The sequence below is a fragment of the Paralichthys olivaceus genome, chromosome 4, assembly GCF_024713975.1.
Source record: "Paralichthys olivaceus isolate ysfri-2021 chromosome 4, ASM2471397v2, whole genome shotgun sequence".
NCBI lineage: Eukaryota > Metazoa > Chordata > Actinopteri > Pleuronectiformes > Paralichthyidae > Paralichthys > Paralichthys olivaceus.
In genome coordinates this window covers 27,291,200-27,314,799 of record NC_091096.1, presented here as the reverse complement: position 1 = coordinate 27,314,799, position 23,600 = coordinate 27,291,200, and the positions used below count along the sequence as shown (strand labels likewise).

The 23,600-nt window shown below is 39.6% G+C and overlaps 1 protein-coding gene across 3 annotated transcripts in view; it reads right to left on the bottom strand.

The window, feature by feature from the left end:
• The window catches only part of apba1a (amyloid beta (A4) precursor protein-binding, family A, member 1a), a 75,755-nt gene that overhangs the window by 7,681 nt on the left and 44,474 nt on the right, over nt 1-23,600 (bottom strand). For all 3 annotated transcript variants that reach the window (XM_020104004.2, XM_020104003.2, XM_069522847.1), the window contains 4 exons: nt 6,589-6,687; nt 5,637-5,676; nt 4,332-4,477; nt 294-380 (listed from right to left, as the gene is read on the bottom strand). In XM_020104004.2, the coding sequence (XP_019959563.1) occupies nt 294-380; nt 4,332-4,477; nt 5,637-5,676; nt 6,589-6,687 (372 nt within the window). The remainder of the gene's footprint in view (nt 1-293; nt 381-4,331; nt 4,478-5,636; nt 5,677-6,588; nt 6,688-23,600) is intronic.

Sequence of the window (23,600 nt, the reverse complement as noted above, 5' to 3'; positions counted from 1 at the left end):
TTCTGTTTTAGTGGTATATCCTGCTTCATTTCCTGACCAGAAAGCATGTACTCCCTAAAATAATTAGAAGCAGAACCTTGCTAAAAAACTGGTCTGATGTTCATTTCAAACTGTGGTATTTATTTTGTATTTGGTTAGGAGCACAGGCAATTGTGTAGCATCAGAATATTCCTAGACAACGTGACTGTGCAGCCACATGCAGTGTACTAAGAAATCTTATACCCTTTTTATGGATAAGGTAGTAAAAAAATACATTACAGAAAAGATATGTGTTTTTCAGCCAGAGTGAGTACCTGGGAGTCTGCATTGAGCACTTTGATTCTCTGAGTAGAAATGAAGAGATCCACCTCTGTCATGGGCTGAGGCGCATCCTGAGGGACCTGCAGGCATACACACAGATAAATTCACAAAACAATATTATACAGATACTCAAAACACAAGGAAGACATAATAAGGCCATGATGTTAGTGAGCTTATATTCCTGAATAAACAAATGTTCAAAATTAGAGGTCAGTAACTTTCTCATTACAACCAGCACAACCATGGCAAGAAAACATCTGGAAAGATCAGCAGCTGGGAATTGAAATAAACTTTAAGATCTGATAACCAAAAGCCCAAAAGTTGTGCTGTGGAACAACTGATCCAAGGTTCTGCTTTGTGTTATGGTTGTTAATTGTTAACACTGTCTGCAGTACAGTCGCTGTTCTGCAGCGGAGCTGTTACTGCCAGGGCAATGTTTTCTTACATAGGGTTTACCTTGAAAGCGGCCACAAATGTGTGAGCTTGTGATGGACAGAAAGGGAGATGAAAAGCGCGAGAGAGAGAGCGAGCTAAACTACTTCCCACCACCTGGACTTTTTTACAATAACTTTTAATATAACTACAGTCTTTCTGAGGTTTCTGGTAAGACTATTGTATTTCCTTGTATATAAGTAGTCCAAATAAATGGATTCAGTCAACAGAACGGCTGGAGTGCTTTTATTTTTAAACAGATAGGCTACAGGGAGTGTAGCAAATATTGTTTGTGATATTTTGTCAGGTTAACATTGAAACTGTAGGGAAAGAAGAGCAGCGCAGCTTCTGCACCTAGACATCTGGATTAAAGCTGCAGAAATAACTATAACAACTCCTATTACAGCTAATACCAGTGGATTTTCATTCAGCTCTTACATTTCAATTGCTATTTGATGAGTCATCTCAAATTAATGTCTCATTTTTTAGATTTGTTTTGAGAGAGAGAGAGAGGCAGCGAGAGAGAGAGCGAGAGCTCAGTGCATGATGAGAGTTCCTCCAGAAGTCTATAGGTCTATAGCATTATATCTAAGAGATGACTCAGGGTTCACCTATGCCATCGCCAACTATAAACTCTATTCACTACTTGCACAATGTAGTGTGACATACTTCCACTTTCCACACTGCCCAGTTAACTTCCAGTCGACGCTAAATTGTTACTCTCGCATCCAACTTGATCTCCACACAGGGTTTTCTTTGCAGAGATGGTTTCTGCCTCCTGCATCCAAACTAGGAGCTCTTTCCACAGAATAGGAGCTTGGTAGCTACAGGCTTAACAACCATTTTATTCTCACAGACTCTAAGAAGGGAGCATGTATTTACAGAGCAAAGTGATCTGCTGGGATAATAGGGTCCTATGATATGGCTTGATTATTGACAGCTTTACATATTAGGAGCAGGATTTAAATTTCTATGACAGATGTCTGAAAAAGATCAAGAATGTGATTCAAACAGTGAGTGGGTATATTTTGTAATTATATTACTAATGTAACTTATTATTATTATTATTATATTAATAATTTGGACGATATATTATAACTAGTTGAACAGTTTTTTGTGATTTACAGCTTGGATGTAGAAGCTTTCAAATGAGGCTTTCAAATAAGCTATAACAACCTTTAGGTGAAGGAGTGATTCATAAGTCAGATTTAAAAGTTGTTGCAACCCCTCTCTCTGCCTATGCTCATATGCGGGGGCATGGTACAATATTATGGGCCCTCCACACAAAAAGTTTCTGTGGGCCCCCTTCCTGTCTCGATTCATGATGTCCCTCATAAAATAAAACTGCAATTGCAAAAGGACATGAATGACAAATGTTTTTTTCCTAATTAGTATATTTAGCTTACAGACATTATATAATTACAGATATAAATCAGCTATTATTTTACACTCTTTTAAAAGGTGGTTCCACTGGCTGCTGTTGCGCCACAAAATGGATGTGGAACATGCCCATGTTAACAAAGTTGAGAGGGCACAGCTGCCATTCCGCTGCGGAGGCCGCTTTGCTCTTTTAGTTAACGTCTCAACTATTTTCTTCTTGTTCTGCGCCCAGTTTACAACAGAACACACAGTGAAAATGATTTTCTCACACCAGTTAAATGTTTATTTGTCGAATAAGTCACAAACAGAAATATTCCTGTAGCCTACCCATTTCAAAATAAAGGCAATCCATTGTTTCTGTTTTGTTTTTTAAATGTTTTTATTGTGAAACATTTGCAGGAGTGGAAAATGCATGTGGTATAGTATAAATTAATTTGATTGGATACAGTGATCACAAGAAGCCTCAAGAAGGCTGTAGTTATATTAAAAGTTAAGGTAAAAAACTTCAGGGCCTGTCGACCTGTCTCCCTCTTTCTTGCTCGCCCTGTCTCTCTCTGTCAAACACATTTATGTCAGTGTTCAAGCTAAACCCTCTGTATTATCTCAGCTGTAGCTCCACGGTGGATCATCCCTCTGTGTGAAAGCAAGTACGCTATTTTATTTAGTTGTCTTATTGAGAAAGGTTTTCATATTAACTGTGTTCTTACTAGTTGGGCTCACCTTTTTGTGAAAAGAAATCTGTTAACAGTTGTCTGCCCTCTGTTTTTTTTCTTTCTGTTTCCTTTTTCTCTTTTCTTTTCTGACTCCCTGATTTAACATATGCTTTCCTGAGTGGAATTTTGAAAACTCCAGCAGGCACTTACTCGTTTGATCGCTTGCAGACTGTATATAGATGACGTGCAACAAAGACTAAACCATTTGTTTGTAGGGGTGAGAGAGGTGACGTCAGGAAGCCTATTTGGATATAAATTTCAGTCAATCAATCGATTTATTCAGTCAGTTTCAGCCATTTTCATTAAGTACTTAGAAATTAAATCAAAGGTCCAGTGTGTTTAGGTGCAAAGGAACTATTGTCAGATATTTAATGTAGAATAATCCTTGTGATGTTTTCACTAGTTCGTTTCATTTAAATTGTATGAATTATAGTTTTCTTTAGCCCAGAAAAAGCCCTTTATATTCAAATACTTTATATTTGCATTGAGGGGGTCCTCTCTACGGAGGCTGCCATGTTTTTTACTGTCGTCCAGACTGGACAAACTAAACACCTTTTGAGTTTTTATGACAACTGAAGCTACCACAGGTTCTTTTTCATGTTTTGAAGGAGAGGGTGAGGTGAGGGGTGTTCAGCTGCAACATGCAATTTCAACACTAGATATCAAAAAATATCTACACACTGTACCTTTAATGTGATTAATTTAAATGTTTTCACTTAAAAATATCTTTCAGGCCCCCTCCCCATTAGGGCCCTGGGACCTCAGTGTCATAGCAAAAGTATTAAATCAAGAACATGAAATTCTTATTTGATTACATGAATAATTCAATTGTTTTTCTTCATCATCTTGGCAATACATTTTCTCCACTGCTTTTTGACAATGATAATTGGTGAGTTTTACAGCAAATAAATGACTGAACCCATTACAATCAGCTTACAACTTAGTTACTATTATATTGTTCCCTGATTCTATCAAGAAAAAAAATATGAGTGGTGCTCACTTTGTTTACAATCTCTTAACATTATCTATATGTTATTATTATCATTAGAACACAATTATATAGTATTCAATCTATCATGAATTTAACTTTCTCTATTTCTTTAAATCTTTGACCTGATAGAAAATACTTATAGTCAGGTAAATAATGGAATATCAGGTGATAAATAAAGAGCTGAAGAACATGGATCATTATTACACAATCAGCTATAGCAAAGATGTGATTTTGGATGTTTGAACATATACCACGATACATGCGACAGAAGTAGAGAGTCACAACTGATTGACTTTAGTAATTATTAGGTATGATGGGTACGATATGATGCCTGCATGATGTATCTTCTACTTTGGTACCACTTCAAAATACAGCAGTGTGACTGAGCTTGATGCAGACAAGAATGTGGTTTGTAAAAATACACATGGAAACTTCAGTGTGCAAGCTTAAAAATCAGACCAGCATGGGCATACACTACATGAGGGTGTCTGAGTTTGTATTATTTTAGTTTTCACCTTGATGCGGCTGACGGCCTCCTGTGCCTGCATCATGCGGACGTTCTTGGATGATGTTTTATCCGAGAGCAGCTGAGTGGAGCCAAGGTAGTTGGCTGCAAAGATGATTCCATCAATCAGGTCCTCTGGGTCACATGGGCCTGGGACTGGAGGGACGAGAATGGCTATGTGTCACTATTTAATGCAGTGTTTCCCCTACATTCCCTTTAGCCTTTATTCCTGTATTATATGTATATATATATATAATATAAAACAAATACATTTTTCCATTACCTTTGAACAATGTGAAAATAATGTATGATATAATAGTGTAAAACAGTAACAGAGTTAGCACACTTTTATTTGTTAACATTTTAATAAAATAGGGTAACTATAAGAAGGAGGTTATGTTTTCATAGCTGTCTTTGTTGCATCAGTAAGCAGGATTACGCAAAAACGAATTCCATAAAATTGGTCCTAAAAATCAATTCCCATAATGTTTTGTGGAGGGGTCAAGCATGACCCAAGAAAGAACCCAATAGAATTTGGTATAGATCTAGATAAAAAGGCAGATCAAAAGATTTCTTCCTCTTTCCATAACATAGTGAGATTATGCATTGGCATTGTCGCAGGTAGGCTCACTGCAAGACCTCTTCTTATTGTTTTCCCAATTACAATAAAACCACAGTAAAAATAATAGTTAAGAATAACTAAAGTTATTGTAGTATTGTAGTCTAATGACTTGATGTTTTTTTCTTGCCTTTTCTTTAATAAAAAGTCAACATCCCACTTTGATCTGTGTGTCATACATCATCAAAAGGTTTTGAGGGATAAGGTGTATGGAAAAAAAAATGTTTGACAATGTTACTTTTAATTTCCTTAAACATTAATTCTTAGCTTACCTCATTATCATGGTCGACTTGTTTTTAAATGTCTTGTATTTCATTGGGCCTATTCTGATTTCCTGAAATGTCTCATTAATTGCTCAGGCAATTAATAGCTCCTTTACTATCAGAGGATTCTCGTAATAATTTCTTATCACAATCTAATACAACTCTTCCTACGATTATTTCACCAAACAAAGTTCATTCTGTTGAGCAGAAATGATTTGCACTTGTCATTCATCCATTTTTCCGCCACTCAATCACATTGTTTAGATTTGTTTGTGTTCGTCATTGACTTTTTCTTGTTATAGGGACAAAAAGCTTATGTATGTTTATCTATTTTATACACTGTGCCAAAGCCCCTGCTGATGTTTTTTCTCCATATAACTGATAACTCTCCCCTGAGTTTGAAAACCTCTACACCAGAGGATGAAACACTCACCCTCTACATATGTGGGGAAGGAAGCAAGGCTTCTTCTGGACTATGAAAAAAAAGAGAGGAGCATGTTAGGGTTTTGTCAAACATTCGTTCAACTTGACAAAGAGACAAAGGGCTGAGAATATTGAATAATTAGTAAAATATTGTTATTATTAATAATAAGAAGAGAACATTTAACCAAGTTAATGCTATACGATAAATAAAATAAAGCAATATAGCAAACAGATCCCTGGTTAAAACATACGTAATACTTGTCTGATTGTGAGAGGGAGGTTGTTCAACATCTGTGGAGCCCCTAACAGTGAAGGCCTTACCTCCCTTTGTCTATAGTCTTCAAAGCTGGTTAGCAGAATGAAGATTACAAACAGGGTTATAAGGGGTGAAGAGGTCTGATAAGAAAAGTGGTGCAAGGCCATTCAGTAATTTATGTAACTGAACACACAGTCTTTTTATTGGTTGACAGCCCATGGAGTGGGCTAACCTTGTCACATACGACAGGGGAGTTTTAACAAGGAGGTATGTCAGCCTCATCCTGAGGGTTGAGAGCAGCTGGGGGACGCATGAGAAAAAAGTGTGAGTGTTGTTGGAGATGGATGAACCCCTCATACTACATAATTTTTGTCTTAAGTTTGTATCTGCGTTTTAATGTAACAAAAGAATTGTCATTGGTGTAACAACGCTGACTGAATACGAAGAGCGAGTTGCCCAGCAGAACAGGTCAGGTCAGTACCGGAAAGAAGAAACCACTGTAAAACTCACCTATCTTTAGCTCTAGCCTGAAGCTGCAAAGTTTGTATCTATGTATGCAAACTTTAAAGCATCAAATCTCAGAGGGTGTGTGGTTGTGACATGTAAAAACAAGCAATACAATTTTAACCAGTGCAATGAGGTGAGAATGGACAATCTTATTTTTGACTTCTTGTGAGAACCCTTCTTGTAAGAATGCTCAACACACCTCTTTACTAGAAGGAGAAATTTCACCGCTGTAATCCTGCAGCAGACTTCTGTGGGATGACTCTGCTCCTGGAGGCGAGGGTGAGCTTGAACCAGGAGACTGAAGGGAGAGAATATGGAACATTAACAAAAAGCAGAATAGGATTTGTTAATTGAAAGACTGGAAGTAAAATGCGTCGGAATCAAGCTTGAATGCTAAATGGTCAATTCTGTAGAAAAGGGAGGGATGTAAACTGTATGAGCATTACATGGAAATATCAATCAATCAATCAAATTAAATTTTTATAGCCCATATTCACAAATCACAAATTGTCTCATAGGGCTTTACCAATGTGTGAGATCCTCTACCTGTAACCCTCACCCTGAAGAGTAAGGAAAAACTACCAAAACCTTTTAACAAGGGAAAAACAGAGCCACATGTGAGGTATCCCTCTCCCAGAATGGACAAAAGTGCAATAGATGCCAAATGTAATGGAGAACGTCAGAAAAATAAGAGTAATTACAATATTGGTTAGGGTAAACAGTTTGAAGCACGATGGAAGGTAAATGAATTGAGGAATTATTGTAAGTAATGGTAGAGTATCTGAGTTGAGGAATTATTGTAAGTAATGGTAGAGTATCTGAGTTGACATATTGTATATAAAACAGTCATAGTCCACGATCAGCAGCCACCACGGTCAGGATACAGGCAGGATGGCACAGGTTTTCAGGACCCTGGGGCTAACGTAATCTGGGCCTGCTGATTTTCCAGTGTGGAGTTTCTTCAGTTGTCTTCTCACCTGCTCAGCAGTGAAGGTCAAGACAGGTAAAGGGGGAGTGTTGGTGCATCCCTGGAAAATGCACACACTGCAGAGGAGGTGAGAGTGAGGCTGTCTGGTGGGGGAAGCAAGGAGAGGGGGGTAGGGGAGAGAGAGTGGTGAGAGAGGAGTGAGTGGTTGCTGCCGTCCTGCAGAAGAGTCACTTAGGGGATGGGTCGGTGTCACGCCATCAAATCTATTAAAGAAGTGATTGAATTTGTTCACCCTGTCCACGTCACCATCGACTCCTCCACCCCTGCTTGGCCTGTAACCAGTGATGGTCCTCATGCCACTCCACACTTCTCGCATGTTGTTCTGTTGGAACGTCCGCTCCAACTTCCTCCTTTACTTCTCCTTTGCCTCTTTGATCGCCGATCTCAGCTTACGCTGAATTTCTCTCACCTCCTCTCTGTTGCCAGCTCTGAAAGCCCTCTTTTTTAATTCAGGCTGGCTTTAATGTCTTTAGTTACCCACGGCTTGATGTTGGGGTAACAGCTGACGGTCCTGGTTGGGACGATGGTGTCCACGTAGAAGTTGATATAACCGGTGATGCACTCTGTCAGCCTGTCAATGTCATCTCCATGTGGCTCACAAAGTGCCTGCCAGTCTGTCACCTGGAAGCAGCCCTGCAGTGTCTCATTGTCCTCATCTGTCCATCTCCTGCCTGTCTTTGTTGTTGCTGGTAGTCTCTTGACAAAAGAGACATAGCAGGGGGTAAGGTGAACCAGGTTGTGGTCTGACCTGCCCAGTGGGGGGAGGGGGAAAGAGCTATATAATGCCTCCTCAACATTAGCATTCAGAGGTCTATTGTTCTTCCCTCTCTGGTGGAATCCCTGGTGTAAACAATGTGGGCAGCTTGGAGTTGCTGCACTGAACAAAAACACCAAAACTCTAGCAAACCACATGTTGGTTCGATGTAAATTGTAAGTGATCCAACACTTAAATAAAGAAATTTAAAAACAAAGTTAAGTGTAAGAAAAGTATAGAAAATGTAGAAGAGTATCAAGAGCGCTCATAACAGGCAGCACACAACTTCAAGACTGTTCATGTGGAAAATCTTCCATGGAAGAAAAAATGGGAACCTGTCGTGAAGGCACAGCCAATTCCTCCTCCCCCTCTGCAGTGCCACCACTGAGCATAGCACGCATATCAACTCTGCAGGTTGTGAACGCACCCCAACACACTGCCCCACTAAATTATAAAACCCAATCCGAACTGTGCCCAAAAGGGTGCGTCAGGTGCAAGCTCTTTTCCATTCTTTTTTACTCTCTTTCATGTGCTTTTTTTTCTGCTGACATTTGTGCACTCTGGATAAGTGCATCACACTTGCAGTGTTCTTTCTTCTGTTTTTTTACACTCAATGGTGTCTGGAGATCCTATGTGGAGCCATGTCCTTATTGTTCACAGTAGGGATCAGCTGTTATGTCCCCTGCAAGCTGAGGAGAAGGATACAGGGGAGCCATGCTGGAGCCCAGCGTCATGAGAGGAGGAGATGCTAAAAACCTGTCCTCCCATTCATCTTCATGGGGAATGTTAAATCTCTACTAAATAAAATGGACAAGTTAGCAGCACTGACCTAGCATGAGGGGTGTGGCTGTGGCTGAGGGGTAGAGTGGCCATCCTCCAACCAAAAGGTTTTATGCCAAAGTGCCAAAGTGTCATTGGGCAAGACGTTGAATGCACTTATTCTGAGTTGCTTTGGATAAAAGCGTTTGCCAAATGACATGTAGTGAGAGGGACTACTTCCATTTAATTAGAGGGACTACCTCCTGCGTGGTGCTGGGGCCAAAGACTCCACACCCTAAAGACCTCAGCAGCTACAGGCCATTGCCACTAAGTACAGAGGGCTGACGCAGGACTTTGAGGACTGATGCCAGTGAAACTGCCTCCAGATCAACGCATGTAACTTGGACTGGACTGACTATGCCAGTGCACTCTTTAAGAAGGGCCAGAACAGACGGTATCTGCTTAGGAGACTGAGGTATTTTGGAGTACAAGGTGTGCTACTGGAGACCTTTCATGACTCTGTGGTGGGATTAGCCATTTTCTCTGGAGTGGTCTGATAGGGCAGCGGCATTTCAACTGCAGACAGGAAGAGACTGGAGAGACAGATTAGGAGGGCCAGCTCGATCCTGGGATAACCCCAGCAGAGGCTGCATCCCTCAGTTGTACAGCCCAGCATGCAGGCAGCCATGGTCCTCAATAGTGTCTGTCTCTCCGTACAGGCCTGCAATGCCTCGAGGTGCTGCAGGTTCATCGCTGCCTGCTTGCTGTGCATGGCTTGGATCTCTGCCACTTTCTGTGCCAGCGCCTTCAGTGGCTGATGCTGCAGGGGCAAGTTACTTAAGCCAAAAGGCATTATCAAGTACTCATAGTTTCCACCGGGTGAATTTAAGATTCTTAATCTTAATCTTAAGAATCTTAAGGCTGTCTTCCATTTGTCTCCTTCACAAATGTGCAGCAAGTGAAATTCATTGCAATGATCTAGTTTAGTGAAGATTTTTGATTGAGACCCCGGAAGTCAATACAAGGATGCAGGGATCAATCTTTCTTCCTCATGAAGAAGAAGCCTGCACCTCCCGGAGTAGAGGACGGCAGGATAATGCCTGCGGACTAAGTATTGTGAATGTATTTGTTCATCGCCTCCATTTCGGGGGCTGACAAAGAGTAGAGCCTACCCTTAGGCAGTGATCTTCCAGGCTGAAGATTAATTGCACAGTTATACGGCCGGTGTGAAGGCAGAGTTGTGGCACGTGACTTGCTAAACACAGGTTTCAGGTCCAGGTATTCAGCTGGCACTGCAGATAGGTCCAGAAACCTCTCCTGTGGCTCCACAGTGCCTACCAGCAGTAAGGCTGAAGATAGACACTGCGGCAAACAGAAACTGCTCGGACCAAAATGTTGTTACTAAGTCAGTCAATTTGGGGATAATGTTTGATGCTCACCATTAACTTCTGCTTTACTGGTGGGCGTTGCCTTTTAATGGGCAGTAAGCAACGTAGTGTCACAGCTAGGGATGTCATGATATGAAATATCACGGTTTTATTTATTTATTATCTATCCTATAGAAGGAAAAAGACACAACAAGAAATATATAGATAATAATATAGCTAATGAACTAAAATATTTATTATTATCATCAACTATATCCATTTAGTTTTTATAGTGTAACTTCTGGCTATTTAAAGGTAATTTATGTAGGCTATTTTATTTAGTTACCTTATTGTGGAAGGTTGGTCAGTGAATTTGTTTCCTGCCATCATAAGCAGTGTATCTTTGTGGGACTTATATTGTGAAGGGTGAAAGTTGTTTTGGGAGCGATGTCTTGATTAGTTGTAAAAAAAAGAAACAGGCATATTGTCCTGGTTCAAGCACACATTCTTTGTATCCTATTATACTATTACCCCTCAGTATAGTTGAGTTAAACTGTCAGCTACATTTATAATGGTTAATAGGAAGAGAGAGAAAGAGAGAGAGAGAGAGTGTGTGTGTGTGTGTGTGTGTGTGTGTGTGTGTGCGTGTGTGAGAGAGCCACTCTCCTTTGGAGCTGGTCAGAAACAAGGATTTCTCCTCTCGCTGTGATGGAGTTTATTGTTCAGCATTGTTGGAAAACAAGGGTGTTACGACAGTTCCCTCTTCAAAAGTAATGTTTCAGTGGCTTCCACACACACAAGCGCACTGCACATACACAAAACGTGACTCCAGAGAGATTTCACCACACTCGTGCACTCAAATTAAGTGACTCGCGAAAGGCAGGACACCATAGTTAGATGGTAAAGAGCTGCAGTAAAGAGCTGGCTGCAACAAAGTGCATTGTCGTCGTTCTGCAGGAGACATGCGAATGGCAAGACAGAGTCTAGTGTAGCAGGTAATTTGCGGGTGGCAATTTGTGATATGTCCTTGTGTACTGTTTTTTGTTGTCGTTGTACAATGTACTCTTCTGCACTTGCTGTAGCATTTTGGCCCAAGACAAATTTCCCTATGGGACAATAAAGTATATTTGATTTGGTTGATTTGACTATGTTCACACTGCCATCTTAGTGCTCAATTATTTTTCAAATTTTTTTCTCGATCCGATTTTTAATGGAGATGTTCACATCGTCTTTTAAAATGTGGCCAGTATCAGACTCCTTTGTGAACTGTTCACGGCCCTGATGTGACCCACATGCGCAGAAGCAGAACAAGATGTCACACACAGCACACTGTGTACGGAAGTAAACAAGGAGAAGAAGTCTGTAACAAACATGGAGGTTACAGATGTGAGACAAAGCAATTATTTTGCAGTGGAATGATGAGTAGTAGTAGTAGAAGAATGAAGAGAAGGAGAGCTGAAAGTGTCGTCGTAGCCCATTGTGGAGCAATGGCTGCTACTTCTGTAAAGAGCTGTATGTGGATGCGGAGACAGGGCCAGGAGTGGTGGGATCGTGACGTGAATGGCTTCAATGAAACAGATTTCATTACACATTTCAGGATGACAAGGGTTACTTTCGAGTAGATCTGTCAGCGCCTCTCCACAAGACTCTTGCGGCCCATCTCCCTGAAAACATGTTGGGTTGTATTGTCTAGAAATAGGTGCAGGTTACAGCACACTGTCAAACCTGTGTGGCATTGCAAAGTCCTTGGTCTACTTGATCATCCATGACTTTTGCACAACTGTGCGGTATGTCTTCATGCCTGATTACATCAAGCTATCTCAAGAGATGACCTCCTGGAGATCACATAAGGCTCTCGTGTGAGGTGGGGGTTGCCATGGGTTGTGGGAGGAGTCATATTGCCCTTATTGCCCCTGAAAATAATCACGTTGATTAGTTCAATCGCAAAGGATGGCACTTGGTTCTTATACAATGGGGCATGGATCATAGTTGCAAATCCATGAGCTGTCAAAAAACAAATGGACATGGTACTTTTGTCTGAAAGGTTTATCATCTTAAACTGACTTTCTCAAACACTGCATTCTGCGCTGAAAATACCAAATAATACAAATAAAATAATTCCCCATCTTGAATGCTACAATTCTCAATTGTGCTGGGGTTAACATGAACTAGTCAACAACATAAATTGTGATGTGTCAAGAAAGTAACAAAATAATTACTATACCAACTTTTTTAATACTGCTTGACTGTTTCTTAGTTCTGCTCTGAAAAATGGAAGAAACAGAAATATTCTGAATAAAATATTTCCATTTCCCTATTTGGCAATTCTGATTCCTTCAGGTTGAATAATTTTTCAAAGCAACAACATCAAAACTCAGTAAAGTGGTGGTACGCATGGGCACCCATACATCATCCCCCTTACCCTTTACACTGGATCCCCTCAAGGCTGCATGCTGAGCCCTCTGCTGTACTCGCTGTACACCCATGACTGTGTATCCACATCAGACAGCAACAGCATAATAAAGTTTACTGACGGCACAGCAGTTGTGGGGTTAATCTCCCAAAGCAACGAGGAAGCTTACAGGACAGAGATCATCCTACTGGAGAGCTGTTGCCGGGAGAATAATCTTGTGCTGAACACCAGCCAAACTAAAGAACTGATTGTGGACTTCAGGAAGAAACAGCAGAACGACATCTGTCCATGCAGGATCAGTGGGTCTGAGGTGGAGAGAGTGGACAGTTTTAAATACCTCGGTGTGACCATCGCACGGAACATGTCTTTCTCACTCCATGTAAACAGAACAGTGAAGAAGGCCACACAGCGTCTCTTTCACCTCAGACGCCTGAGAGACTTAATGCTCCCCCTCAAGGTGCTCAGGAACTTTCACACCTGCACCATCAAGAGCATCTTGAGGGGGAGCTTCACCACCTGGATGGGCAGCTGCACTAAGCAAGACTTCTCCCGAGCAGGTTATCAGTATGACCCTCTCCGACCTGATTTGAGTCTTTTACCTCTTTGAACTTAGCTTTGAGTTACTTAGCTGATACTGAAGCCACGTTCTTCTGTGCCCCCTTTCCGCAATTTCTTTTGACATAATTTCATTCAAAGACCAGTAACGATACGACCCCTCAAGTTTTGCTTGAACCAACGTGTCACCCCAATTACTAATTGTTATGGAAGTTTTCTGGTGAAAGAAGAACTCTTGTCTTATGCTGAAGATTTTAATGTAGAGATGATGCATCAAGGAGACCAGAAGGTGCAACAATATACAAATGCTAACAGAGTAACATGAGCAATTGTTACCCCCAAGTATGAAGATGTCTCCTACAGCATCCCCATATATCTCAGAAATCTCAGAAACAGCTGAGAATCCTACCAACAGCTTCTCTGATCAACCTTGATCAGCTGACCGCAACATTCTCATCCTTTATACCCACAACCTGTATCTTGGTTGTGGGTTTAAAGGATCCCATTCCTACAAAATTCTGCCCCTAATTAATATAACCTTACTGAATATAATCAATCTATCATTATCATCAGAATATTTACCACAGTCCTTTAAGCTAGCTGTAATTAAACCCTTTCTCAAAAAACCCACCCTGACCTGGAGGTTTTAGCCAACTACAGACCAAATCAACCTCCCTTTCCTGTCTAAAATCCTTGAGAAGGTTGTAGCCAATCAGCAATTTGAGTTTCTCCAGGAAAGTAATGTAGACCACCATTTACTCATTGACAGACTGAAAAGGTTGGGAAGAATCACCCACATGCCCTTAAACTGGTTCAGGTCCTACCTTTCGACCTAAATTTTTCTCACTTGCTATGGCTCAGTCTATAGACTGAGCTGGTCAGCATCGATCTATCTATATATATATCTATATTCTCCCGCAAAACCATCTGCAAACATAATGCGATGATGACACAAAGCTCTATATTCCTATCAGTCCTAATGAACAAATCAAAAATTGCAACTCTCCACACTGAAATGAATGACTAGGATGACTTTCTCCGACTAAACCTCTCCAAATCCGATGTAAATGTCTTTAGTATCAATGAAACCATGGAAAACAAGCACAATTTACTCAGTCATTAGCAAAACAATTGGGGTTGGTCTTTGACCAAAACTGGCACTTTGAACCCCGCATTAAGAAGGTTGTGCAATCGTGTTTTTATCATTTATAAAAACTTAGCCAAGGTTACGTTTTTCCTAACTGGACACCTAACTGCCTTTTTGTTCCAGACTCAGTAATCCCTCAGGTTCTGCAGTGAGGACATCCCTCAAAGTTTGCCAGCCGTCCGGGCATTTCTCGGACTGTGGACTTCCTGAAGACGCACTTTTGGTGGCCTACCATCGTGACTGACACACATCTGTGCCAGATGCATATTCCTTCACACATCCCTCCAATTCGCTCTCAGTGCCTGGCTGCCCTTGGTTCCACTGTGCATTGTCCAATAAGCCCCTAAATGATGTTACATGATCAGAGTCTAAGCCTTAACAGATCCATATGTCAATATTAACTCAGGGTCATAGCGCCACCTACTGAACAGCATGGAAATTAAGTTGTTTTTAACTCCACTGTGCATTGTCCAATCAGCACCAAAATCAAAACCTTTGATCGCAGACACGGCCTGAACAGCTCTATATGTCAATATTAACTCATGGTCATAGCGCCACCTACAGAGCCACCTACTGAGCCACCTACTGATTTGCCATGAAACAGGATGACCAGAGTCCCAGGCCTGAACATCTCCATATGTCAATATCAACTCAGGGTCATAGCGCCACCTACTGAACAGCTTGAAAATTAAGTTGTATTTCACTCTTCTGCTGATTGTGCAATTGGCACCAAAATTAAAACCTATGATCAGAGAAGTGGCCTGAACAGCTCCATGTGTCAAAACTAACTCAGGGCACCTATTGGTCAGGCTTCATCAGAGCCCTGACCTTTAGTCTGTATGTAGTGATACATACACGTAGTTTCCATGTAGTGATAGCCCCACTGGCAACTTGAAGTAAGGCTCATTTTACAACTTTAGTTTGATTTACATAAAAGGTAACACTTTATATTAAGGTACGCATATTTGCCATTAACCAGGTGCCTACTAATATGCATATAAGTAGCATACTAGCCATTTATTAGTAATTATTAAGCACATATTAACACCTTATTCTACATAGCCTTATTCTACCTCTATTACACCATAAATTAAGATTTTCCTTATATTACCTCCTAATTATCACTTATTGACTGTAAATTATTGCATTGTTGTTTCTGAATAATGATGTGAATAACCAGTGGATTATTGGGGCCTTGTAAAGGGACAAATAACCCACAGTGTAGAATAAGGTGTTAATAAGTGCTTAATAATTGCTAATGATGGGCTAGTATGCTACTTATATGCATATTAGTAAGCACCTAGTTGATGGTGAATATGTGTACCTTAATATAAAGTGTGACCACATAAAATGTTCCAACTTGTGATCTGCACTTGATTGCGTGGACCATGATGCGTGATTGCATGATGGACACAGAAATAGAAGCGTTTATCCTTCCCATGGTGTGCAAAATGCAGTGTGCAACAGTTATAGATAAGTGAGTGGGAGGTAAAGGTGCTTTCAAGAAATAATGGACTAATAGCGATTGTTCACACTCATGCAGGTTATTAAGGGTCCAGTGTGTAGAATATAGTGACATCTAGCGGTGAAATTGTATGTTGCAGCTGAATACCCCTCACCTGACCCTCCCCTTCCAAACATTACAGAGAACCTGTAGAAGCCTTCAGTTGTCATAAAAACTCAAAAGGTGTTTAGTTTGGCCAGTCTGGACTACTGTACAAAACATGGCGGCCTCCGTAGAGAGGACCCCCCCAATGTAAATATAAAGTATTTAAATACAAAGGGCCTCTTCTAGGGTATAAAACACAACAATTAATACAATTTTGATGAAACACACTAGTGAAAACATCACTAGGGTTATTTTATATTAAATTTGTGCCAATAGATTATTTTCTCCTCAATCTTACTTTAAGTAACTAGTCACTTGCAAAATTATGCCCAATGTTTGGCAGTTATTAAACCATTTTTGGAAGTAGCCAATATTTCAAAATGTGTAATCATCTCCAAATGACTTCATAAAAGGGAAAATAGCTGCACCAGTTACAATATTAAAATGTTAATGCACAAGTTAAGTAATGCAGATGCAGACAGAATGTGAAATATTTAATATAAATTGAAAATTCCAACTTCATTATGAATGCTATGATATTTCAATAAATAAATCATAACAGACATTTAACTCTTGATTTCCAAAAGATGGGAATATAATGTTAGCTACCAGGATCACTCACTCAAACAATAGTAACACTTCAACAAATGTCACCAACACAGCAATGGAAAAATCAATACAAACTCTTCAAACTATCCACACCTCATCTCTATCATGCTGGTCAGTCGGCTGCTTCGGTTTATTTTGTTCCTCCTCAAGCTTTTCCACTTGATACATCCAAAAGTTTTCCATGGCTTCCAATAAATGTACAAACCTAGTTGAAGCTCAACAAGTGTCCAGAGTGAACTAGCACAGAGAGCAACAGCACATAATAAATGCAACGGTGCCGTCTGCAGAGTCCACTGCTCAGGTGACACTGGGGTATCAGAATACATCATGAAATCAACAGCCTGGGTCTGTTTGTTGGCCTGAAATTGCTCTGATGACACTGACATTAATGTAGGCTTTAGAAATCAAAATAATTTACAGGTTAAATTGTGGTCACATTATTCAAAATAATAAGTTAACAGCAGAATTATAAAAATAAACAGGCTGCAGGTATGGTCTGCACACTGTGATGTCAGAAGGAATGTCACTCTGTAAATGGATCCTCCCTGAATTATTTAACCAGTTTTAACCTTGCTTCTCTATTTCGCCATTATTAAATAAATTATTAGGGGGAGGGAGGGGACTGACAACTGGGGTGGAGGGATGGGGAGACAAGTAACACATTACAGGGATTTCTAAACAAAAATAATAATTTGATCTATCATCATGACAGATTAAGCTATGATCTGTCAAGAGTTATCAGGAGATGAAATATCCCCCTGGCACCCACAAAACTTGAAAGAGTAGATTATTTGTCACTATCTCACTTACAGAATCCTTTGGGGTATCTTGCTCATTGGTAAAATTCAGAGTTGAGAGCCTACTCTTAATTTGCCCAAACTTGTGATGAAAATACAGAAAAACAATATAGCTGCAATCAGCAAGGCACAGGTTCTAACTCTTACACACTCAATGCAGGGAAGCGGCTCAGTATGTAAAACTCAAGTGTGTGAGCAGCTGATTTAAGGTTTACAAATTTGAGCAAAACCCTAACCCTAAACCTATAGTCACTGTGGCTACACTCTAAAAAGTAAAAAGTAAAGACAACTTAATTTTTCTCCAACTTAGTTCAGGATTTTAAGTCCCCATTTAACATGCCCCGACGTGTTCAGAAAGTTGAGACTGTGTGTCAGAGGACCTGCTAAGAAGAGAAAGACATTTTCAAGGCAAGTATCATCTCTTGTACATTTAAAATGCAATTTATTTCAGTTTTCTCAATCATGATATTGACCATTAGTGGACTTTTGTATGGACGTTAGGCTACAGCTGCTGGAACATGTTGTACTACTACACATTGCTAATGCTATTCATATAAGCAGTGTGATTTGGACATAATATCAAGACCTACGTGTATCTACTTCACATTAAGACTTTGCATCATCAGTTTTATCCAAGATAGACTTACTATGTCATTCTATGATTAGAATTACAATATTATTCTATGATTAGTTTGAAAAATGAACAAAAATGAGCTGGGGGCTCAAAATGTGTAAATTTGAAACCTCTTCAAAAATAGAGTTGCTAAAACATTACAGGCTACGCCATGGTCATGGGGGGCAATTACTGCCATGTCTTCACCAAGATTGTTTTTCTTCCTTCAAAACATGGGGTAGCCTTAGATCACATCTATCCAGGAATCACTCTCAGGAAACTCAGGAAAGAGTGAGATCTGTAGAAAGCCTCTCTTTTACTTGCCAGTGTTGCAGTAACAGTACAATCTCCATAGAAAAAGAGTTTTTTAAACATTTTGATCAGCATTTGAAACAACACGAGACTGTCATCTGTGTTTTTAAGAACTGCAATTTCAGCACTAATATTTATGGAACATTTGCCTCACACAGAAACTGAAAGCATACTCCTCACTCACTACAAGACTTTAAAGAAGACCTACTGAAGAGGTATGAAGGTTCTTCAAATTCAAATGACTACAGTGATACAGGATACGGAAGTTTCTGTGACTGATTATGGTCGGGATGATAATGTTTTTGTGGTTACAGATAAATGAAGAATTCAAGAGAATTACTGCTCTTAGAATTGAATCAACCTTCATGGCCAAACTTGACCATTGCACCCCAAAACTGATGGACGTAGCCTCATCAAAGGGAGGAGCTACAGGAGTTAGAATCAGGCAGATCAAGGACATGCTTCGTGAGGTATAATCACTTCTTAAATTTATATTTGAAAAGCTAATTGTAAGCCACCCATTCAGATTTAATTAATTTTGCCACTTTTTCTTGACCTTTTTTCCTTTCTCTTATATAGAATAGTACAGTTGAAGTACGGAGAGAAGTAGCCATCCGCTGCCTGGTTGTGTACCTTGGAGAGAAGGAGAATGACCTCTTCAAAGAATTTGCTGTAAGTAATTCAAAGAATTAGGAAGAAACTGAAATCAATTTGTGAATTTAATATCTCAGGAACATAATTGCTCTATCGATCAGCTGAATTCACTATGTGACAGTGTTTAAAGTCTGCACTAATCATCCAGTTCATTATCTCGAACATTTGCTTTCCAGGACACCGAAGAGTTTGAGGCAAACCTTAATCGGCAAGTGATGAATATTGCCATTATTGGTGATCAGCAGTCGACCCCAGGATCTGACCAGAGGACAGCAACCATCGTGGTTGAGGGAACCAAAATCCTGGCGGGAAAGGATATGCCAAGGTGCTGTGCTTTGCTGATGGGCACAATATATGCCCTGAATCTGAGTTATCGTAAGGAACTTAAGTCTACATATGAGGTTTTTCAGAAGCTGTTCCTCGGGCTTGATGGACTAAAAACCAGTGCCACAATTTTTGTGCTTTGGAAATAATTGTTGTGGGATTACTCACGTCATTATGCAGCTTATGCATAAAAATGTTCACTGTTCAATATATAACTGCAGTTCAAAATAAATAAAAAAAAGTTAAAAGCCACACAATTTTGTTGTTGTATAAATTAATCATTAATTTCATAAAGGTTGCTATGAAAAAAAACACATTAAAAAGCTAAAAAACTACTGAGGAAAATCTAATTGGAGCAAATAGATCTTTTAAATAGTGTCAACTTAAAAACCCTGTTTATAATCATTGAAATTAAGTACAAAACACTTAAAAATTCCTTTTCAATAACTTGGAAAAGTACTTGGAACAACTTAATTTTAATAAGTAATCAACTTAAAAATGTGTGTTTACTGTAACAATTTTTAAGTAAGTAGTGATTAAAAATACCTTTGATTGCAGATGAAAAGCTAATTCCCTTAACTCAATATTGTTTGTCAGTTAAAGTTAATTTCTCTCTAAGTTGCCGTAACTCAAAAAAGATCAACGCAAACTGTTGCGTTGATTTTTTTTGTTGAGCCTAAACAACATTTTTTAGAGTGTAGTTAAATTGTCACAAACAGCTGTCACTCATGAAGTGCAACTCTCAACAGAGATGAGAAGGAATTGAGATGGCTCACTTGTCATTTTTATCAGTAAATACTTTTGTATTTTAACATTTTTTTCCCTTTTTTCCCGAGGTTGATGGTGGAAATAGTTAACGAGTGAGGCATCGCTCTTCTCTTCTCATCTCTGTTGAGAGTTGCACAGTTATTGTTGATTCCACAGGACAGTTAAGCTAAAGTTAAGCAGCTGTTGCACTGCCAATAATAAACAGTTGTCAATTGAATTTATGATGCTTTCTCATTCCTTGATATTATACATTGTTGTCTATATAGTTAAATACATAAATAGTGCTACATGATACATAGAAGGCTTTCAAATTGAGATATGATTGCTCAGACCACATTCAGCAATGCGTCCTGAGCCACATTGAAGGATTGCACACACACCTGCCAAGGTGTAAGTACACATGAAACACGTTGTCTGATCACTATTTGCTTCTCCGTGATGCAAATAATGTGCTTCTGCTCTCATTTAAGTAACAGATGATTGTCTTCTGCCATATCACCAGACCCCCTTTGAAATCCTACACTTTTGAGAGTTGTTGAGTCAAGAGCAACTTTAAAACTTTCACTGTCAAAAATGTCTGTTCAAATTAACGGTAAAATTCTGTAAAATCATAGCATAAATTTTAAATAGAAAAACACTAAACCATTGTTTAAAACATAACACATAAAACCTGCAATGCAAAAAGCAAATACAGAAACAAACTTTATAACATTTTACAAATTCAATAAAGTTTATAGAATTTTTTTTTTACAGCCTTACAAATCCATTTTGTTAAAAACTGCCCATAATGGCCAACTATTTTGTGAATATTGTGGATATATGAGTGAGAGATTCACACTTAGGTCCATGAATATTAGAACAATGACAAAGAAATGTGCCTGCCTGGTACAGTATGTGTATGAGTAAGACAATTATTTTAATTCACAATGATATTGGTGTGTTTTTGTGATGAACATTCATAAAGCTGACTATTATTCTGAATATCATCGACTTTTATCCCTTACCATCATACATTGTTAAAGTCATTCTCCTAAAACACTGTCTAAATAAACATCAGATCTTGGTCCGGTGGGGGAGAAACCAAAGTTAAAATGCAAATGTATGCTCAAAATGTACAGAAGCACATACTGAAAGTAGAGGTTCCCATTTGTATGTTACATTTGCATTTTGTATTTTTCTTCTTCCATTTGTTATTGACTTGGTGACTTGGAGCAAACATTTCTGAGCGGTCATCAATGACATCTTGTCTGACCTTCCAGAGATGAACAAAGACATTCTAGAAGAGACCTGTCCATAGGGGTAGAGACATCTATTGACTTGATGAACTGAACGCCAGTTCAAGCCTAAAAAGCCCTTTTTTATCTCGCCCTCTCTCTAAAACAAGTGAACACACAACTATTTGTATATACTTATTATCCCTATTTTGCAGCCCTGTGGATGTTGAAGCTGGGTTCATGAAATTAAGACACAAAGTATCATCCCTTCATAATTACTTGGTTTCAGTGGTATTTCAGGCTCATTGAGGAGTGGTGTAAATAACATCATGCCATCTACCATCCAAAAAAGCCTACTAGACTGCATGCTGTGCTTGACTGCCCGGAATGGCACAAGCCTTAAAGGTCCAGTGTGTAAGATTTAGGTGAAAGGGAACTATTGGCAGAAATGTAATGTAGAATAATCCTCATGATGTTTTCACTAGTTTGTTTCATCTAAATTGTATGAATTGTAGTTTTCTTTACCCCAGAAAAGGCCCTTTATATTTAAATACTTTGTATTTACATTGAGGGGAGGGTCCCCTCAATGTATTCTATGGAGGCCTGCCATGTTTTTACATTAGTCCAGACTGGACAAACTAAACACCTTTTGAGTTTTTTGTAACGACCGCAGGCACGAAAACTGGTGGACTCAAATGCACAACTCAGACAAGACTTGGATATAACAAAAAGAAAAGAGTTTCATTTTCCGTCTCTAAAGGTGCATAACAAAAAGCGCTCACGAAGAGGATAACAAAAGAAAGTAGCAAAACAATACTCTAACAAAACTACGAGATATTCAAGAATACTAAACATGAATGAAGCTAAATCCTGGCTTGACAAAATCTCACACTTGAAGCGTGCGGACAGAACAAGACGAACTGGCACAGGACAAAGGGAGACGAGGACCATTTATACAAGAGGAAGTAGGAAACAGGTGAAACCAATCAGGGGCAGGGAAGACGATCACGAAGGCGGGAAATCACACAAAGGGAGGAAGTCAGGGTCTGAAATGAGAGTACTAAAATAAAACAGGAAGTATATGACGAGACTAGACATGAGTGAAGTTTAACTTAACACCTAGTGCTCCCAAACACACAAGACTAGACATGAACTAACACAAACATGGTATACTTAAAACATAACATAACATAACTGACGAGACATAACATTTTTATGACAACTAAAGGCTACCACAGGTTCTTTTTCATGTTTGGAAGGAGAGGGTGAGGTGAGGAGTGTTCAGTTGCAACGTGCAATTTCAACACTCGATATCACTAAATTCTACACAATGTAGCTTTGAATGAATATCTTCTTCCACGACCCGATTTGAATAATAACTGGCATCCTTATAAGGTTCATATCATTGCTCCAATGTGTGACAAAGAGAAAATGTTTCACCAGTATCTCGTCCAGGAGGATGGCTAAAACTACCTGCCTCTCCTGTGGTGGAGAGATGGAGATGTGAACACAAAACCCCAGGAATACCGAACAAAGATGCATCTGTTTAGTGCAGTGTCATTCCCTGGCTGTGCAAATTATGGGCTAAAATACCTGACCAAGCAAGACAATCACTCACATCCAGTTGGATCACAGTTCACTACAAAGGGTTTTTATGTGGACGATGGGTCACAGGCACAGACACTATTGAGATAACAATCCAGTTGGCAGGAGAAGCAAGGGAGATATGCTTCAAAGGTGGTCGCTGCCTTCACAAAATTGGGTCAAACAGCCATGCTGACCTATCAAGCATCTCTTCATCAGAATGTGTGACAGGCACAGAGACAAAAGACCTGACGTTCACTGACATGCCAAAAGAAAAAGCCTTAGGGATTCTCTGGAGCATAGAGAAGGATAGCTTCCGATTTAACAACACAATGAAAGACTAACCTGCAACACAAAGAGGTGTTTTGTCTACTGTAGCCTCCATATATGATCCTCTGGGGTTTCTAGTACCATATGCACTCACTGGGAAAAGAATCCTCCAGGAAAAATGCCGTCAAGGTACTGGGATGACATCCTGCCAGAGGTCTTTAAGCCAAGGTGGGAGAACTGGCAACATGACTTGGCAAACTTAGTGAAGATAAACATAGCTTGATTTTACCTACCTGCTGATTTTGGAAGAGTTGTTGAAACTGGGTTACACCACTTCTCAGATGCGAGCACCAATCAACTCACTTATCTGATGGCCAAGAACCAGAAAGGAGCGATTCACTGTTCTCTGTTCTGTTCTGTTCTGTGATCGCAAAAGCCAGTGTCTCTTCAACAAATAAGACTTCCATGCAGGGC